Below are 18,444 nucleotides of genomic sequence, written 5' to 3'. Positions count from 1 at the left end.
TAAGCAGTTAAGGAGTAGAATGCAAACCAGTCTCAGTTATGCTCTGAGGAAGCCAACAGGATGATTGGCGAAACGTCATCAACAACCGAGGTAGGAATAACCTAGAAAATTTTTAAATAGTGGTTACCAGGTTTATGTTTTATTCCCTTTAAGGGATGAACAATGTCCTAAAAGTTTCCGGCTAATCGTCTACTTGCAGTGCGAATTTATTAAGATTTAATGAATTTACCTTAAACGAACTGTGTATTTGGTGAGAGGTGTGAGACTCAGGTGTGATGCTACGATCCCGAAATATGTAGAGTTAAAATTAAAAATGTACGTCTCAAAAATGTTACACTTTAATTCAATTTCAAACTCCAAATATTTTCAGTGTTGCCGCTTATATCGAACGTAGTTTTTAGACCAGGCAACCTCTCTTCGATATCATTTTCTGATCATTTATTGAATGGAAACCCAGAAAAGATAAAAGGGACAGACAAAGACCATCAATGCGATCGCAAAATGAGATAAAAAGGATTACAGATAGCTGGTTGCACAAAGTAAAGGGCAAGATACACCTGTCTGTACCAGTGTACTTCGAAATGGCTGATGACGATCATCTTTAGCGGTTTTCGTGACAAAATAATTATTTTCTAAATTTTTATATTTAGAAAACTGAATATGTTGACAATCATGCTTTTTGGGTGTTACACAAAATTAATGCGGTTGACAATCATGACAAAGAAATGTTTTATAAGCAAGACTTAAAAGAAACTGAAATATATGAAGATAATGAAATTAAAAATTCAATCATGCAGAAAATTGAAATTAAAAATTTAGAGAACGTCTAAAGTCATATTGCACAAATATATTTTATAGAAAAAATTTGGCATCGTAATCTGTCTGCACAGATAATAATAATTTTATCCACATTATCGCTTCTTCAGTCATTATATTCTTTCTTGACTTTTTAAATTATTTTGATGAATCAATGGTTTGTAAATGCAACGACTAATGTCAATTTTCCACACATACATGTATCATGGTACGCTTACAAATATGTCAAAATATTTAGGTTATGTTCGAACACGGCTTTTATTTCGAAAAAATAACGTGTGGTCAAATTTGTGTAAGAAAGGAATTTCATTATTGTGTAAACTCCGGTATATTTCAATTACTACTCTATATGGAACTAATGATAATAATAATAATAATAATAAATGACTTGATTAATAAAAAAACAACAAATAAATGTATGTTTTTGTTAATGTAAGTTTCAGTTCAGGTTCAGGACCAAAATGACATTATTTGTAAATGACCAAAAATTATTTCAAATATATACATTTATATAAATATCCCTTATAAAGGCAGTTTTTCCCCTACCAGTTTTCAAAAATAAATAAATACTTAAATTGAATACTAAATTACCTCCTTGGGCAACAGCGTGGTTATACAGAATATCTTTGTTTCTTGGGCCTTTGCAACCTTTGGTATCGAGAAAAAATCTTAATTCCGAATTTGCATATCGAGCTTGGGCTGATAAAGCAATTTGTGAAGGTTTTCAATCGACATGGAAATTATTTTGAGTAGTTGTTGTGTAAATTTCCTGGGATTGGCAAGGAAAAATTAAAAGCTGGTGTATTTGGCGGTCCTCAAAAAAGGCAACTTGTTCATGATCCACAGTAATGAGCGAGAATGAGCATCACGCTTCGTGTTCATTTGTTGAAGTACCACAAAATTTAATCACGTAATCAGAAGGGGGGAATTACGTAGAATTAGTTGAAACCATGCTTTCAAATTCCACACACGATAACAAAAGTTCACTACCTCCAGCGCCACCTAGATCGTTTTCGTGATTGTAGTGAAGAACAGGGGGAGAGATTGAAACTATGGGAGATCGTTTTCAAGAACGATGGGATAGCCACATGACTACTGTTGAAGCAGTCAGAGAGACAGCCTAATGTAGATGTAAATCAGTTTTTCGTAATAAACACTTACATCAAATTCTTCGGAAGGTGTATGAGGACAAGTTTAGGCACTGGGTCTATCTAATCAAAGTTGGAAAATTTGGAAATAGTATGCCGGATGATAGATGCTGGAGTGCAGTATAAAATTTCAATTTACTGAATATTCACATTTTCAACTCTGTAATTAGAATTTAAATTGCGGCCTGTTAGATGGTTTGTATGGAGCTAATTATCAGTTCGAAGTAAATATATACAGATTGTCCCATTTAAAAAATCAAGGTTGTCGCTACTTTTCGATAAAAGTAGCAATACTGCGACACTGAAAATATTTTAAAACATAGAAGAGACTTACTGTGGTCAAAATTTTGACTATTTGTTAGGTCCCGGTTTCTCAAAATCTAAAAATTATTACCGTAGAACGCGACAGAAAGTTGTTCAAATTATCAAAGATGTCAAGATGGCCGGTGCTACATATTTCGGGATACACGTGGATAAGCAAAGTGTAAAAGCTCGCCCTTACCGTAGACGTAGTCAATACTGTCGTAGTCGTAAGCGGTATCCAACACCAATTCTTCTACGGAAGCAGGTGAGTGACAAACGTTAAAAGCTTGGTTAGTTCTAAATCGATTAATTAATAGCGCGCATTCGAGGATAGGTTTTTCTTGGAAATGAAGTGCCGTATTTAGTCAAATCTACCATCATCAGTACGAATAAATATCGTTCAAAACTGATACATATATAGATTTATTTCACTGTTGAAAAAAAAAAGTTAAAATATTATAAAGGTTACGTACATTATTAGCTCATTGAAGAAAGATAATCAACTATATACCTACAGATATTTTCGTAAATGCATTATTATCAAGATACAAGGTGTTCAAATTTTATTAATTAATTCAAATACCTTCTCACGAATTTTTACAAAAATTCCAGCATTGTTTCAATCATATCCGTCTAATATTGAAGTTCCGTAACATGAATCGCTATACTATATCTAACGACTTGCTGATGGGAATGCATTAAAAGCTAGCCGGATGTTTCCTAATCGTATTGTCGTTTCCTAATCTTATAGCCCCTAATATAAAAAAATCGGAAGCATTCATCGACGCCGTTATGAAACGCAAGTGGAAGAACAGGAAGGCCAAAAACAGCAGAAATGGTACTGGAAGAAGACGTGTTGAATATGATTGAAGAAGATCTACGTATTTCCACAAGTTCTTATATGCTAACTGACTGTGCAAATTAAGGAGGAACTTAAGGTATGCTGACGATACCACGCGTTATTGCCAACAATGAACAAAAACTGATCGCACTTTTAAGAAGAAGAAGAATATTATTGACAGGTTTAATAAAAATAAAACAGAAATCAAACGGATTAATAACATAGATGTGATACTGATTTTTCCGATTTTCCTCTAGACTTACCATACCACGGAAAAATGAACCTAACATCAACAAAAAGGGTTATTGTAACTGTCACGGAGAAGATAACATCTTATTTTGGACACTTTATTCGAATAGATGGACTAAATAAATTAACAATACAGTTTTTGAGACTAATATACGAAAATGGCTGCCCTGGTGGACCTCACCTGCGGTATGAACGGTTTCTCGATTTAATCACTGTTGTTTTATCCTGTCGGGTCACTTGAAATCTCTGCTTTATGTTACTCCTGTGGAAAATGTAGAGGACCCAAGAAATCGAGAATTATTGCTGGGTGCAACTAAATTAGAAGCGACCCTGAGCTCGCAAGTCGAAACGGAGAAGATTGGATTCCTGCATCCGAGATGGGGTTGATCACTTTGAATACTTTTCGTAACTTTTTTGAATAATAAATATTATCTCGTAAATAAGAAAAAATCAAGAGACGAGAAAGTAGTAGTTTTAGTCGCTATAACTCAGGAAAGTATGGAAATTAAATTAAAGTCAGTGGCGCCTATAAATAAATTTTATAAATTTGCCCGCACTCCCATCCCCCTAACGTCACTGCTTAATTTTTATTTAGTTAGGGTCAAACGTCAAATTTGAAATAAGTGGTCATAAGACATTAGAAAATATTATTTAAAAAAAAAGTACTTTGGAGACAATGCATTTCCTGCATTCATGATAACTTTTTTAATAAAATTAAAAATTGCCGAGTATTTTCTAAACACTCTGCTCCGAACTACTAAAGATTCCACCGTCCAGCATTTTGATCACTTGATATAGTGGTCGAAGTCGCTTTATTCGTCACAATGGGGAAAATGTAATCAACAAGCCGTAAGTATATATCCTTTCGAAATACTAACAATACTAATCGTGGTGCTGATATTATACAATAAAAACAACATGGTGGTTGGAGTTAATCTCAAGTTGCTGAAGGCTACATTCAGGTTTCTGGATAAGATTGTTATAGCTGACAAAATTCAACAAGTCATTTTGAAATAGTTTACTTACAAATAAATAGGTCCAACCCCTGCAGGCAGCAATTTCCCTTTTTTAATCGACCTTTATATAATTTTAAACTACTACTTTTAATCGAAGCACTAACTAATTCTTAACAAACTCATCAAAGGACAAATTATCTCGTAAATGTTCCGAATAAAACAAAATTTAATGGACGGCAGCGTCCGTCAAAAATTCCAAATTTACAGCCTCATTAAGCAATCGGTTATACGTTTGCAAAATGGCGCTCAAGCATCCGCGAACCGTCCATTAGCGTCGATATTGAAAAATTATACAAAGAACAGGACGGACGTATCTAATTAATTACATACTATGCGTACGGGTTTATTGATTAAACGTAAAATTTATTGCCTCTATTAGACCGGAAAACTATCCCACAGTTTTATCATAATTTGAGAGCGGCCGGTAACACACACGGCGGTCCATATTGAAAGGATTGCGTGCGGGGGGTATCGCATGATGATGCGATTAGTTTAGATAGAGGAAAAAATAATTTAAGACCGGTGATGGAACCGGCAGACTGTGGGAGGTTGCTTAATTTTAAAGTAAAACGAAATCCCGAATTCCAGTGAAATAGGTGGAAATTAAACAATTAATAAATACTTTTATCTTCTTTAAGTTGTGACGCCAACATTTTAATTCGATTCAGAAAACTAAATACTCTTACTGCTCTTAATTAACTTCATTAATTTAATTTAATTTTTAATTTAAGTAATTTGAAGATAGTGTTGACTCGAATTTTATTAAAATCTGGAAGGAAAAGCTACTTTTCGACCCAAGAAGGGAGGTTTTATGCTGATATCTGCAGGTTTCATGAACTTTTTCTTTACAATAAGTAACGATGAAGAGGAGTTTGACTGGAATCTGATCGAAATCAAAAATCGGGCCGTTTTCGTTAAAATAAGTAGCGGTGAGGCCGATTTTGATTGAAATCTGATCAAGAACGAAAAGCTACTATTTGTTCCGAAATAGACACTTTAAGCCGATTCTTGCAATTTTGATGCCATTTTATTTGCAAAATGTCACCCAAAAGCCGATTTTCACCGGAATATGAAGGAAATCAAGAAGAAAAATATACTACTATTTGACCGAGCAAAAGAAATTTGAGGGTGTGTGTCCAATGTTTTGTAACCAATAATTGGCGAAGAAGCTGATTTTGACTGCAATTAACATGATAAGGAAACCAATTGAGGTAGAATGTGAGGTTACAATATGTCTCGCAAAAACCAATTTTGCGACGTATCTGGAATCTGATCTAAGTCAATTGTTTTTTTTATTATTTAGTAATTTTAAGTATATGTAGCTTTCCTTTTAAAATTTGTTGCATTTACTTAATCGAATCAAAATTAATTTGAACTTTATTACATTGTTAATAGTTTTAATACTTGTTAAATTAAAAAGAAATTAATTATTCAAAAAGTTTATCTAGTTTGCTTAACTTGACGACGTCCACATATTAATTCGACTCATTAGTACTTTTACTGTGTATATTCATTCCCCAAATTTTTCGAAGATTATCAAATAATTATATTTGTTCCTTTTATATCTTTTAGAATCTAATCAATTTAATTAATATAAATTTGTACTTTTTTAGTTTGTCAAAAAATTGAATGGCTATTTTAATTAACTGTAGCTTATTCTCCAATATAATAAAGTAGTAAACACGTAAACACTTTTATTCGACTCATTACATTCATTTTGCATATATGCTTATTTAATGTTTAAAATTAATTAAAATGATTAATAATAAATAATTAGCAATATTATTTTAATTAATTACATATCTTTATACTTTGTGGCATTTAAGTATTTTAAGTGTAATAAATATGAACCTTATTCCATTGTTAATAATTTTAATACATACTTTGATTAACTTATATTGATAATATTTATCTGCTTTAAATTTGACGGCAACATTTTAACCCGACTCATTAGAAAACTATATATTTTCATTGTGCATATACGTTCCTCAAATATTTTTCAATTATTCAATAATTTTAATTTATTGTATTTCTTATATTTTGTGGTGTTTAGTTAATATAAGTAAAATAAATTTCAACTTTTTTACATTATTAATAATGTTAATGGACATACCCTAAGGAATTAATAATTAAAAAAACGTGTACCTGCGTTAAGTTACTTTGACGACGTGAACATTTTAATTCGACTCCATTGAAAACTAAGTAAATATTTAATAATTTTAATTAATTATGGATTTTATTTGACATTTTATAGCATTTATTTAATCCAATTAAAATGAATATGAACTTTGTTACATTATTAATAATTCAAATACACATTTTGTAATATTATTCAACAATAATAAAAACTAATAACCTGAGGATGATGATTATCTGCCAATTTCTCGTTGTTAATCTGTTTTTCTGAACTGGCACTTTTCTGATAATCATGATTCTAGTTTTAGCAAAAACCATTCTACTAAGTGATTTCGTCTATCTCAAAATTGCATCATTTTTTAATATCGTATATACATGTGGCAATTTGGTGTGCGCAATAATTCATTTCTTCGTTTTTTATATTTTTATATCCAAACTTTAATTTGTTCAAGAAATAGAATTTAAATGCAATTGTAAATTTTTTGAAATAATAATAAACTATAGACTATTCCGTTATTTGATAGACTTGTTGCTAGCAAGTAATTAAAATTTATTATACTACCAGAGGTAGCACCCTTATGGCTTTATTGTCTATGGTGAAGGGTGTAAATAAGCTCTGTGGTATAAGTGGTTGACATCGGCTCAAGTTATCATTAATTTTGACTGAACTGGTAATACTGTCGATATGCATTTTCCAAGAAAAACCTTTACTCGCCCATAGCCGGTATAGGGTAGATTTAATCAACTAAGCTACATAGCTGCGTAAGCTTCCCACGTCCATCTTAACGCTTACCTTGGGGACACGGGATGCAGTCCTTGGTACGTTTGACGCTCGAACCTTGACAAGGAAGACCTCCGTTGCTAGGCGCGGGGTTATTGCACGTCCTGGTGCACATCTTCCCCGTCGCCAATACGTCGCCTGGACAACGACACTCCGTCCAAGGGGACCAAGGTGACCAACCGCCATTGACTGAAACAAAAGTGTCATAATTATTAAAAGGGGATACTCACTCAGTGTTCCGGAAAAACCAGAAGCTAGTTTATCGTTAACCCTGTTTAGTTATTGTGTCTCGTCAGCTACAGGGTGTCTGACAAGTACGCATATTGTGCATATTTCACTCATTTTTAGTTTTTTTGCATAGTTCACTTTGGCGTGCATATTTCGACATATTTTTCAATTTTGGGTCTATATTTAGAAATTTTAAAATCATTTACCCCGTGTCATTAGTCATTGTCATTTGTCACAAGTGTTACAGTTATTATTTATTCTGTTTAGAGCGTGGATTGAAGAAAATTGTGGCGATGGAATGGACGAAACTAACCAACCAAAAGAAAGAAAGAAACAAAGAAAGGAAAAAACGATGAAAGGAATAATGAAAGTGTTTATCATTGGTGAGAGTAGTGTGGATTCGCAAGCAAGTGTATGCGATATATGAAAGTAATGAGATTCCGTCACTTGCAACAGAAATTAAAAGGAAGTGGTGGATTTGCTGGCAGTCGCGAAACGATTTCTACCCAAAAAGTGATTGATATTTAGAAATATCGACAAGCGTAGTTGCATTAAGGAGATTGGTGGAAGGAAGACCAAAATGTTTAAATCAAATTGCCAAAAAAAAGATTTTTTAATGAACTGCAGGAAAAAGAGTTTATTGTTTTACTTTTGTTACTAATAATAAAAGAAAAAGCTACTAACAATAAATATATGTAATTAGATTTATTTATTTGTCAATTAGTGCTATACTAAACCAAAGATTTATCAAAACTTGATTGTTTAATTTTTTTTTAATACAATTAATAAATACATCTATATGATAATAATCAAATGTTTTCTATTGCAAAATAAAACTGAATTTATTTATTGGTTAAGGCTTTCGCGGCCCGTTGATAAGCTATTATCTTGATTCGGGTTTAAAGGCCGTCGTCGGTTGGAATTACTTCCTAACGTTTCGCTAGCACGAGTGGCGAGCTTCTTCAGAGGTCCTTCCATCTCCGATGTTGGACGTAGACTGACGATTTCTCCTGCGCAGGTTGTATTTATGCCGATTGGTGGTGGGCGGGGCTTGTTCCGCTTCGGTTGGTCTCGGGATATCGATCGGTACTGTTCGGGCGTTCCTAAGGATCGGGTTCCAGATTTGGTTGAGTCTAAGGGTCTCCTCCTTTCTGTTGAAATTGTGTGGGTGTTTTTGTATCTCAATGGCTTCCCTGACTAGTCTGTTGTGATAGCCTTTGACCGATGCTAGTAACTTACAGCTCTCAAAGTGTATCCTGTGTTCCCCGCTGCCCAGTGCGTGTTCAGCTACTGCAGACTTCTCTGTCTGTCCTAGCCTGCAGCTTGCTTTATGCTCCTTAAGTCTCGTTCCCATTGATCTCTTGGTAGTTCCGATGTAGACCTTTCCGCATGAACACGGAATGCGGTAGACTCCTGCAGCTGAGAGTGAGTCCCTCTTGTCCTTCGCTGACCTGATGGTCTGCTGGATCTTCTTTGTAGGCTTAAAGATTGTTTTGATGTCGTGTCTTTTCAATACTCTGCCAATCCTGTCGGTGACACTCGGAATATACGGCAGATATGCGTGGGAGGTGGAGGGTCATTGTTCGGTATCCCGTGATCTTGATGATCTTGAGTTCATTGATCTCTCGATCTCCCTTTTGTTGTAGTCATTTTGCCTCGAACGCAGTTTTCAGGTGTTCAAGTTCCATCTGGAGGTTCTCCGGTTCGCAAATCCTTCGGGCTCGTTCTGTCAGGATTCTGATAACCCCATACTTTTGACTTGGGTGATGGTTGGATAGAGCATGCAGGTATCTGTCCGTATGGGTTGGTTTTCTGTAAACTGTGTAGCCCAGCTTGTTACCTCGCTTCCTCACTAGTACGTCCAAGAATGCAAGTTGCTGGTCGTTTTCAGTCTCCATAGTAAACTGGATGCTGGGATGCTGACTGTTGAGATGCTGCAGAAAGTTGTTGAGCTTGTCCATACCATGTTTCCAAATCACGAAGGTGCCATCCACGTATCGGAACCAAGTTGCTGGCTTGTACTCTGAGGTCTCGATCGCTTTTTCCTCAAAGTGTTCCATAAATAAGTTGGCTATAACCGGGCTTAATGGGCTTCCTATTGCCACTCCATCCACCTGTTCGTAGAAGTTTCCCTTCCACACAAAATAGCTACCGGTCAGACAGACTTCAAAAAGTTTGCAAATATCGACAGAAAATATCCTGTTCACCAGGTCCAAGCAACTCTTCAGAGGTACTTTGGTAAACAGTGAGACGACGTCGAAGCTCACAAGGATGTCGTTTTGTTCAATATTGATATCTTGAATCTTGCGCACGAAGTCGGTGGAGTCCTTGATGTAACTGGTGCCGTGTCCTACGTGTGGTTGGAGCAGCGATGCCAAGTGTTTGCAAACTTTTTGAAGTCTGTCTGACCGGTAACTATTTTGTGTGGAAGGGAAACTTCTACGAACAGGTGGACGGGGTGGCAATGGGAAACCCATTTAGCCCGGTTATAGCCAACTTATTTATGGAACACTTTGAGGAAAAAGCGATCGAGACCTCAGAGTACAAGCCAGCAACGTGGTTCCGGTACGTGGATGACACTTTCGTGATTTGGAAACATGGTATAGACAAGCTCAACAACTTTCTGTAGCATCTCAACAGTCAGCATCCCAGCATCCAGTTTACTATGGAGACTGAAAATGACCAACAACTTGCATTCTTGGACGTACTAGCTGAGCCACACAGTTTACAGAAAACCAACCCATACGGACAGATACCTCCATGCTCTATCCAACCATCACCCAAGTCAAAAGTATGGGGTTATCAGAACCCTGACAGAACGAACTCGAAGGATTTGCGAACCGGAGAACCTCCAGATGGAACTTGAACACCTGAAAACTGCGTTCGAGGCAAAATGACTACAACAAGAGGGAGATCGAGAGATCAATGAACTCAAGATCATCAAGATCACGGGATACCGAACAACGACCCTCCACCTCCCACGCATATCTGCCGTATATTCCGAGTGTCACCGACAGGATTGGCAGAGTATTGAAAAGACACGACATCAAAACAATCTTTAAGCCTACAAAGAAGATCCAGCAGACCATCAGGTCAGCGAAGGACAAGAGGGACTCACTCTCAGCTGCAGGAGTCTACCGCATTCCGTGTTCATGCGGAAAGGTCTACATCGGAACTAGCAAGAGATCAATGAGAACGAGACTTAAGGAGCATAAAGCAAGCTGCAGGCTAGGACAGACAGAGAAGTCTGCAGTAGCTGAACACGCACTGGGCAGCGGGGAACACAGGATACACTTTGAGAGCTGTAAGTTACTAGCATCGCTCAACGACTATCACAACAGACTAGTCAGGGAAGCCATTGAGATACAAAAACACCCACACAATTTCAACAGAAAGGAGGAGACCCTTAGACTCAACCAAATCTGGAACCCGATCCTTAAGAACGCCCGAGCAGTACCGATCGATATCCCGAGACCAACCGAAGCGGAACAAGTCCCGCCCACCACCAATCGGCATAAATACAACCTGCGCAGGAGATATCGTCAGTCTACGTCCAACATCGGAGATGGAAGGACCTCTGAAGAAGCTCGCCACTCGTGCTAGCGAAACGTTAGGAAGTAATTCCAACCGACGACGGCCTTTAAACCCGAATCAAGATAATAGCTTAAATTTATTTATTCCACACAGGTAAGTTCCCAGCCTTAGTGATCGAGAAAGTCATTTCTGATCAAAACATTTCTAGAATGTTCCTGTTTAACGTGGGATAAGTATCTGAGTAAAAGATCCACTCTATATCGCGGCAGTTTCCTCTCCCCCCCCCCCCCCCATTTACCTGAGCAACTCGGGTGTGTCCGAACGCAAGAGGAATTTTTTCATTTAACTTCGCAAACGGGTCGAAACAATTCGACGCATTTAAAGTTTGGGGATTAAAGTCGAAACAACTGACAAACACAGACGGACGGAGTAATAAGAGAGTGACGACGAGCCGGCGGGGTTGCGGGGGCAAAAAAGTTTGTAAGTTTAATTCAAAGGATTAGCGCCGCTTTGATTCCGGCTTCAATGACCTCGGACAGATTTTCGCAAATGGGAATTTCGAAGTTTGAAACCACGTCGCTAAAACGAACTTTCGAAAAGCGGATAAAAGACCCGCCCCCTCCAAAATTGTTTTGTATTTCGCGGTTTGCAGCTGCATATTTTGTCCGAGAAACTTGGAAAGGACGCATATACAGATGGGGATATTGGAAACCATAAGGGATACGGAGATTAAATTAGAAAAAAAATGCAAAATTTTACTGTTTGCTGTTGAGAAAACTAAAAAATTTCCACCACTTCCGAATACATCGTTTCCGGTGTTATTTAAAGAGCTTCTACTTGCCACTTACTGTGTTCTTGAAGATAACGTTGAGAGGTTTTAAGTGCGATGTTTCGGCGAAGTCATCATTTATTTTTTCATGTGGTCCGTGAAAATATTACACCAGTTAATTAACTTTTGATTATGAATACAACGTTGTACGACATAATTTGATTCTATATTGTTTAAATCACAAAAAAGGTTTTAATTAAATTTTCAATTAGAAAATGTCGAAAAATATTTATTGATATATTAGTACATGCCGTTTTTTAACGTTGCCTGTTCTTTCTGCTGGTTTCTTTTTGCTATACAAAATGATATGTGCTTAGGTTATTATGTTCACCAGCGAGTTTTTGAGACTGAGGGTTATATAGTTTACAATTTAATTTCTTTTGTAGTAAGTTATTTTTAAGTAATTTGTTTAATGAATTAACATGTGACGTGATCTAATTATTTAGCTATCATTTCATGTCTGTTTTTTTTATTTATCATGTTCGCGTCTACTATACCAAAACATCGTTGTATTCGTAATAACAAATGTTATTAATTACATGTTCTTTCACGGAATGTATGACAAATAAAGTTAATTATGGTTTCGGCGAAACGAAAAGTCGTACTTAAAATCTGTGAAAGCTATATTGTAGAGCTCAAAAAATGCTAACGAGAAAGTGACCATTGTTTTTTATATCTATTTAAATAACAACAGAAAAAAAACGAAAACAGCAAATATCGTTTTTATTCCCATATTCAAATATCCTATGATATATATTCTTATCTTGAACACACTGTAAAGTCCAACCTTTAAACTGATACAACTGAAAACGGATAGCTACTTTTAATTATTTCAGTTGCGCGACGTCCGTCAGATAATGACTTAAAAAAAAATTAAAATCAATCAGTTCGGGCGTTTAACGGCAAGCGGACTTCAACCCTTTGGTCGATATTTCGTTGGGTTGTCGCGAATGTCATTTTTAGTTTCGCGTTTCGGCGCAGTTAATTTCACTTAAATGTCACAACATTGCCCGCGGCACCGGAATTGGATTAAGTTCTCGCTACCATTTATTAGAGACGCACGCTCGTAAATTACGGAAATAAATAGCGCGGCTATTTTTGTTGACAGTAATATTAAGCGTAAATTTAACGAAATTATTTTTGTAATTGTCGCCCCACGCGCGAGAGAGAGAGGACGGGGCTCAAATAATTACCTGCCAGATTCGTATCGCTAAAATCGATCCTGTGTCAATATAATCTTACCGTGTTTTTGAATTAATAATGGCGATTTTTCGAAAATGAATTTTGCAAAAGATTGCGACGACGCCACGTTTCTTTAGGGACGTCATAAGGCAGTAAATGAACACCGCAACCTATTACTAATAAAAATGTCACGACCTACGCTATTAAAAAAAAACATGATTACAGGCTGTATCACAAAAGTGTATATTAATGAAATGAGAAGTTCTTTTGTACAATAATTTTTTTTATCTCTAGGAATCCCCTTGTTTCAGATTATGTAATTTTTCTTATATAAAATTTATGAATATTAATGAATGAATGAATTTTTCTCTCGGCCTACTGTCGAGCAAAAAAAAGATGGTTAATGTCCCTTGAACAAACCTGGTTACACTTATATTGCTGGTTTCTCCTAATTTTTTGGATGCAATTATGTCGTACACCATAATTATTGGATTTATATATTGGAAGTTAGTTTTGGGCATTTTAACAAACACTGGACAGAGAGGCACAGACACAATTAATTTAACAACACAATGCACACAAGAACCCCTTTTGATTATGGGATTCTGCTTGCAATATAATTTCATTAATTTAACATTTTGCTTTTACTGGGAATACCCTTTAGTGAGGGTTTTTCCTGGGCAATTCTATGAATCTATTCATATATAAGAAAACAGCAAAGTAATAAACTGATAAAGACGGGCCGCGTCGAAAAGAGCCGGAAAGGGTCGTTATTTGGCAATAAAATGCAATAAATTCTCTATTGGCAAAAAAACAGGGAAAAATGCGAAAAAAGCAAAAAACGCATTTTGCCTTTTCTTCTTAAGGTTTAATTTTAATAGCAAAAAAAGGTTAGTCAGCATGGAATCTTATCGAAGGATATGAGAAGAACGCCTTTGAACAACTTCAGGGGAGTTTTTCTTCTATAGTCTTTTCACAAAACCAAGCCATTTCCTATCAAAACATTCTAAGTTTATATGCTTACTAAAGTTTAGTTTTGGATAAAAAAAAACAATTCTCAGGTCCTGGGTGTATTGCATTCTTTCTAAAATTACTGGAATAATCATAAACAATGGAAGACGCTTTCCTCGTAAAAGTTAAATTTTTACATTTATCCAAGTTTAATGAAGTTTTGTGGCCTTTGCGTCATTGTGCTAAATGTTTACATGATTTTGCAAGCAATGAATCTACCTTAGAGAATTTCAATTCGAAATAAAATAATAAATGCTTACGAAGAGACAAGAAAAAAACCTCGAATTTTAGATTGAGTGCGTCGTTCAATGTACGGAAATGGATTAAGCCAATGCCAATGCCAATTTTAATCTTAATGCTTCAACCACTTATTGATATTATTGAATAAGCCCAATATGGCTTAATCAAACGTTCCTCACATTAGCCGCAATCTACTTTTTCTGTTCTCTTGCGGCTAGAGTGTAATATAACTTATTTAAAAGTCACTATATTAAAAACGTGTCTAAATAATTAAACTAAATACAACAGTTTAACGATTGGTTTGTCATATAAACTCAATCAAACTAAACTGCAATCTCCATTCGCAATTAAAGATGTACAGTTTTTTGTAAAAAAAAACTGAATAATCTCAATGGCCAAATTTCATCCAAATAGTGTCAATATTTGTTTACTTATTAATAAAATATATTTTTTAATTGAACACCCTGTATCTTGCAAACTCTGCATTTCCATATCAATGTTTATAAAAATTTTATTCGTATTTCTTTAACCTCTTTGTGCTCTGAAATGTATACGTACAAATATTGACAATTAATAGATATAAACGTTATTGCTTGTGCAAGAACCTAATTAAAACCAAAAAAGTGAATTAGGGAAAATGGCCGAACTGCCGCGCGTGTGTGTGGAATTCCTCGTATATCTCAATAACAATGGCGGAACACGGCATCCCGCAGCTTTTGTGCGTAATAAAAAAAAGTTTCGAAAAATGTTATGACAAGAATATATTTAAGGAATACCTAAAAGTCTCCGCGGCGTTTTATAGTTAATGACCCGGCCGCCATTATTTATTAGTTCTTTGTGTTTCGAAACGTAGGCTCGGTAAATTTAACCCCGCGGTTTATCTTTTACTTTTTTTTCTGTTTTCACCGTCTTCACCGTTTGGAGTTACGACTCTGAATGGTAATACGACATTAGGTAGTATAAATAAATAAAATAGGATGGATAGGATTTACAAAATCACCCGGTAAACGTTAACGATTTTCATTGGTCGGTTTTCTATCCCCGGCCGTTGTGCACATTTTTCGAAAAATAACAAAAAAAAAAAGGTTTTTGTAAGCATACGTTCATTTTCTAACTATGCCGAGAAAATCAGAAGGCACTATCGAAATCGAATGTCAGCAGCGACTCGCATTTAATATTATTTTCCACTCCCTTCTCCCAGTGTCGTTTCCTACTGATACTAGCTAGTTCCTATATGTCTGGGGTTTGGTAGCAATCAGATGTTTTCGGAAATATTACTCACAGCTTGAAATTTGTCGGTGAATGTATTCGTATTGTTTTGCAAACATGTAGCCACAACCTAATGGTCGTAGAAATAGTATAGTCTGCAACACGTTTGGTAAACTCGTCAAATACCGTTGGTGGTTGTTCTAGGGAAGTGCGAACTCTAGCAGAACTCTTTAGGAATAACCTGTACAAGTCAATCTAAATTAAAGGTTTTAAAAGGAAAACAAAAATTTTCTTTTGATGCAACAATATTCTAAAGGAAATTGCAAGACATAAAGGTGCCGCTGTCGACTATAGATGTGGTAACATATACAGGGTGACCCAACGATAGATATAGTAAGCTTTCGCGATTTTACCGGATTTAGACGCTATATATCACCTATAAATAGATGACTTCCTAAGGCATGTATTATTATACTCTCCAAATACTTATTATTTCCCTATCAACACTTAGCTGTTGGTATTCCCAGCTATTTCGGCTAAGTATCATAAACTCGTTTTTTTAACATTTATATTGAGTTCCAGCGCTTGACTTACACAGGCTACTGTAATACTTTTTATAAAACTTCTGGATTCCTCCTGTGTCGGTTTTTGTGAATCTGTCAGTTTCAGTCAAGCTCTGAAGAAGTCAACAGGCTGATTCGCGAAATGTTAGCTAGTTCGACTCAACAAAAATCGATCCAGAAGTTTTATCAAAAATATTGTTGTAAGTCATTCATGGTGTCGCTTATGATAACTGTGTCGTCAGCATATCTTATGGCATTCAATAGGGTGTCGTTCATCTTAACTTCGGACATCTCATCTTCTAAGGCTTGTTCAAAAATTTTATCCGAATAAAGATTAAACATTGCTTTCGAAAAATCGTTGTGCGAAGCGACTGCTTCGTAATATGCGCTATGCAGTCTACAAGCTCAATACGAAGCTTTGTATTTTAAAGGTTTTAGTCCTAGAGTGACGCATTGTTTTTCTATCGTGCTATTGCGTACCACTATGCAACATTGGCAAAATCGATGTAATTTAATTGTGCATGCACCCTGTATAAAATGTCTGTCTACCGAACTTCAAAGTTACGGCAAATTTTGTACAAGTATGATGGACGAAACCTGAAACTCCTCGATAAGGTTTACGATACTGTTTAAACCAAATTATCCCATCTTATACAGTTTTTGATAATTGAAAACATAGCCCTTGATCTCTCACGTTTCCTGGTCCAGAAATTTTTCCAATACATTAAAATTAAATTTAAAATACGCCGTAATAGTAAATAAGCCCGAGGAATAGGAATTTTCATGTGGATTTTTTCATATATCTCGAGCGCCGTGTGTGCCCGTAAATACAAAAATTGTAGCTCTTTAAATAAATTGGCCATATTTTTTACAATTTTTGATAATTTACTCTAAAAAGGAACAATTTTCAGGGTCTTTTTATATTTTTGTCTGTAATTAAAACACTCAGTATATAATCGAAAAAAATGCATGAAATAAAAGTTATAGTACCGGATCTTCTGCGGTTAAAGAATTTTGCCCATCGGGTTAACAGTTTTCGAGAAAATATTAATTTCTTGGACACAAAATATCCGAAAAAAAAATCAAATTAAAAAAAATACTTGGCGACCAGTTTTAACAGTTTAAATGTGAGTATAAACTTCCACCTCTGTGCTAAATTCGAAGTCGATAGCTGCTAATTTAAGACATTTGTTGACAGATGTTACATTTCTTAAAATAGCACGGAATATCTTGAACACCCTGTACAGTAGGTAAACGCCTTATATGGGTTACATGATCTTGTGAAACTAACTGACAACTGAAGCCTTTATCAAGTAATCATCAATTTGGTAATAAGGGGACCCAATTTTTCAGTTTTTTTGAGAATACAGGTCGCACCCCGCACATTTTCAAAAATTGTAAAGAATGGAGATGAATAGAATTTGATCTCACGGATCTTCTCGTTCACAATTTTTTTCGATCGCATAAAAGTTATTCGAGAATTGATTTTTCTCTATATCCCGATCCGATGGTCTCTGGGGCTTGATCGCTGTCTCGACTGTCAAAAAGGAGCAAATTTTTAAGCGTCTAACTCAAGCCGTTTGCAAGTTATCGTCGAAATGGAGAACGGAGAACGGACAGAAAAAAAATTTTTTTTTCGACGCTGTTTCGTTCCGTACCCATAAGGGTCTCCTAGGACCTACCGTAACGGAGATCTCGAATTTAGTAAGGAGTAGTAATTGATTTTTCTGGGCGCGAAGGAATATAGTCCTTTCAGTATAGATTTTCTATTATTTTTCTATTTCTATTATTGGTGTGTCATCCAGATCTAGAAAAGAACCAAAAACATCATTATGTCCTTCTGAAAAAGGACATTTAATCCGAACGAAGCATCGAGGATTCCAAAGACATTCCTGAATCCTATCTGAGCATCGTCAAGATCAAACTTTTCTTTTTATCATTTTCTGCTTTAATGAATATTTATGCAGCTAAGAGCATTTTAAAAAATCGCCGAAAATCAGTTTTTTACAAATATATATTGGCAAGTTTGCCCATTTCAACATTTTGGTATTTGCTATAGTTTTCGAGATCCACATATTTGTGGACTCGCAGTAGGCCGTGTTTAAAATTTAAATTTAAGTTGAGTATCTTAAAAAATGTAAACCATCAACCTGAATAGCTGTGTAAATTTTCGAATTTCTATTTATTTAGATAGGCAATAAACAGGCGTGTTTTCGTCTTAAGTACGACACACTGTAATGTTTTTCAATTAGTATGGCAAATAAAAATCATTAAAAAAGATACACAAAATCAGGTCGGTATAATTTTTTTGTTGACTAAGATATGCAACACAACTAGTTATATTGTCAGTTCGATAAA

The 18,444-nt window shown here is 35.5% G+C and overlaps 1 protein-coding gene across 5 annotated transcripts in view; it reads right to left on the bottom strand.

Moving 5' to 3' along the window:
• LOC132697481 (netrin receptor UNC5C) overlaps positions 1 to 18,444 on the bottom strand; it is a 472,678-nt gene that overhangs the window by 76,984 nt on the left and 377,250 nt on the right. For 4 of the 5 annotated variants that reach the window (XM_060663046.1, XM_060663049.1, XM_060663048.1 and 1 more), the window contains 2 exons: positions 7,303 to 7,479; positions 2,467 to 2,520 (listed from right to left, as the gene is read on the bottom strand). In XM_060663046.1, the coding sequence (XP_060519029.1) occupies positions 2,467 to 2,520; positions 7,303 to 7,479 (231 nt within the window). The remainder of the gene's footprint in view (positions 1 to 2,466; positions 2,521 to 7,302; positions 7,480 to 18,444) is intronic. The other variant, XM_060663051.1, reaches the window with a different exon arrangement.

The sequence above is a fragment of the Cylas formicarius genome, unplaced genomic scaffold (genome assembly GCF_029955315.1).
Source record: "Cylas formicarius isolate icCylForm1 unplaced genomic scaffold, icCylForm1.1 PGA_scaffold_1__22_contigs__length_36826433, whole genome shotgun sequence".
In the NCBI taxonomy this organism is placed as follows: Eukaryota; Metazoa; Arthropoda; class Insecta; order Coleoptera; family Brentidae; genus Cylas; species Cylas formicarius.
The sequence above is the reverse complement of the archived record's forward strand: the minus strand, read 5'-3'. Positions and strand labels throughout refer to the sequence as shown.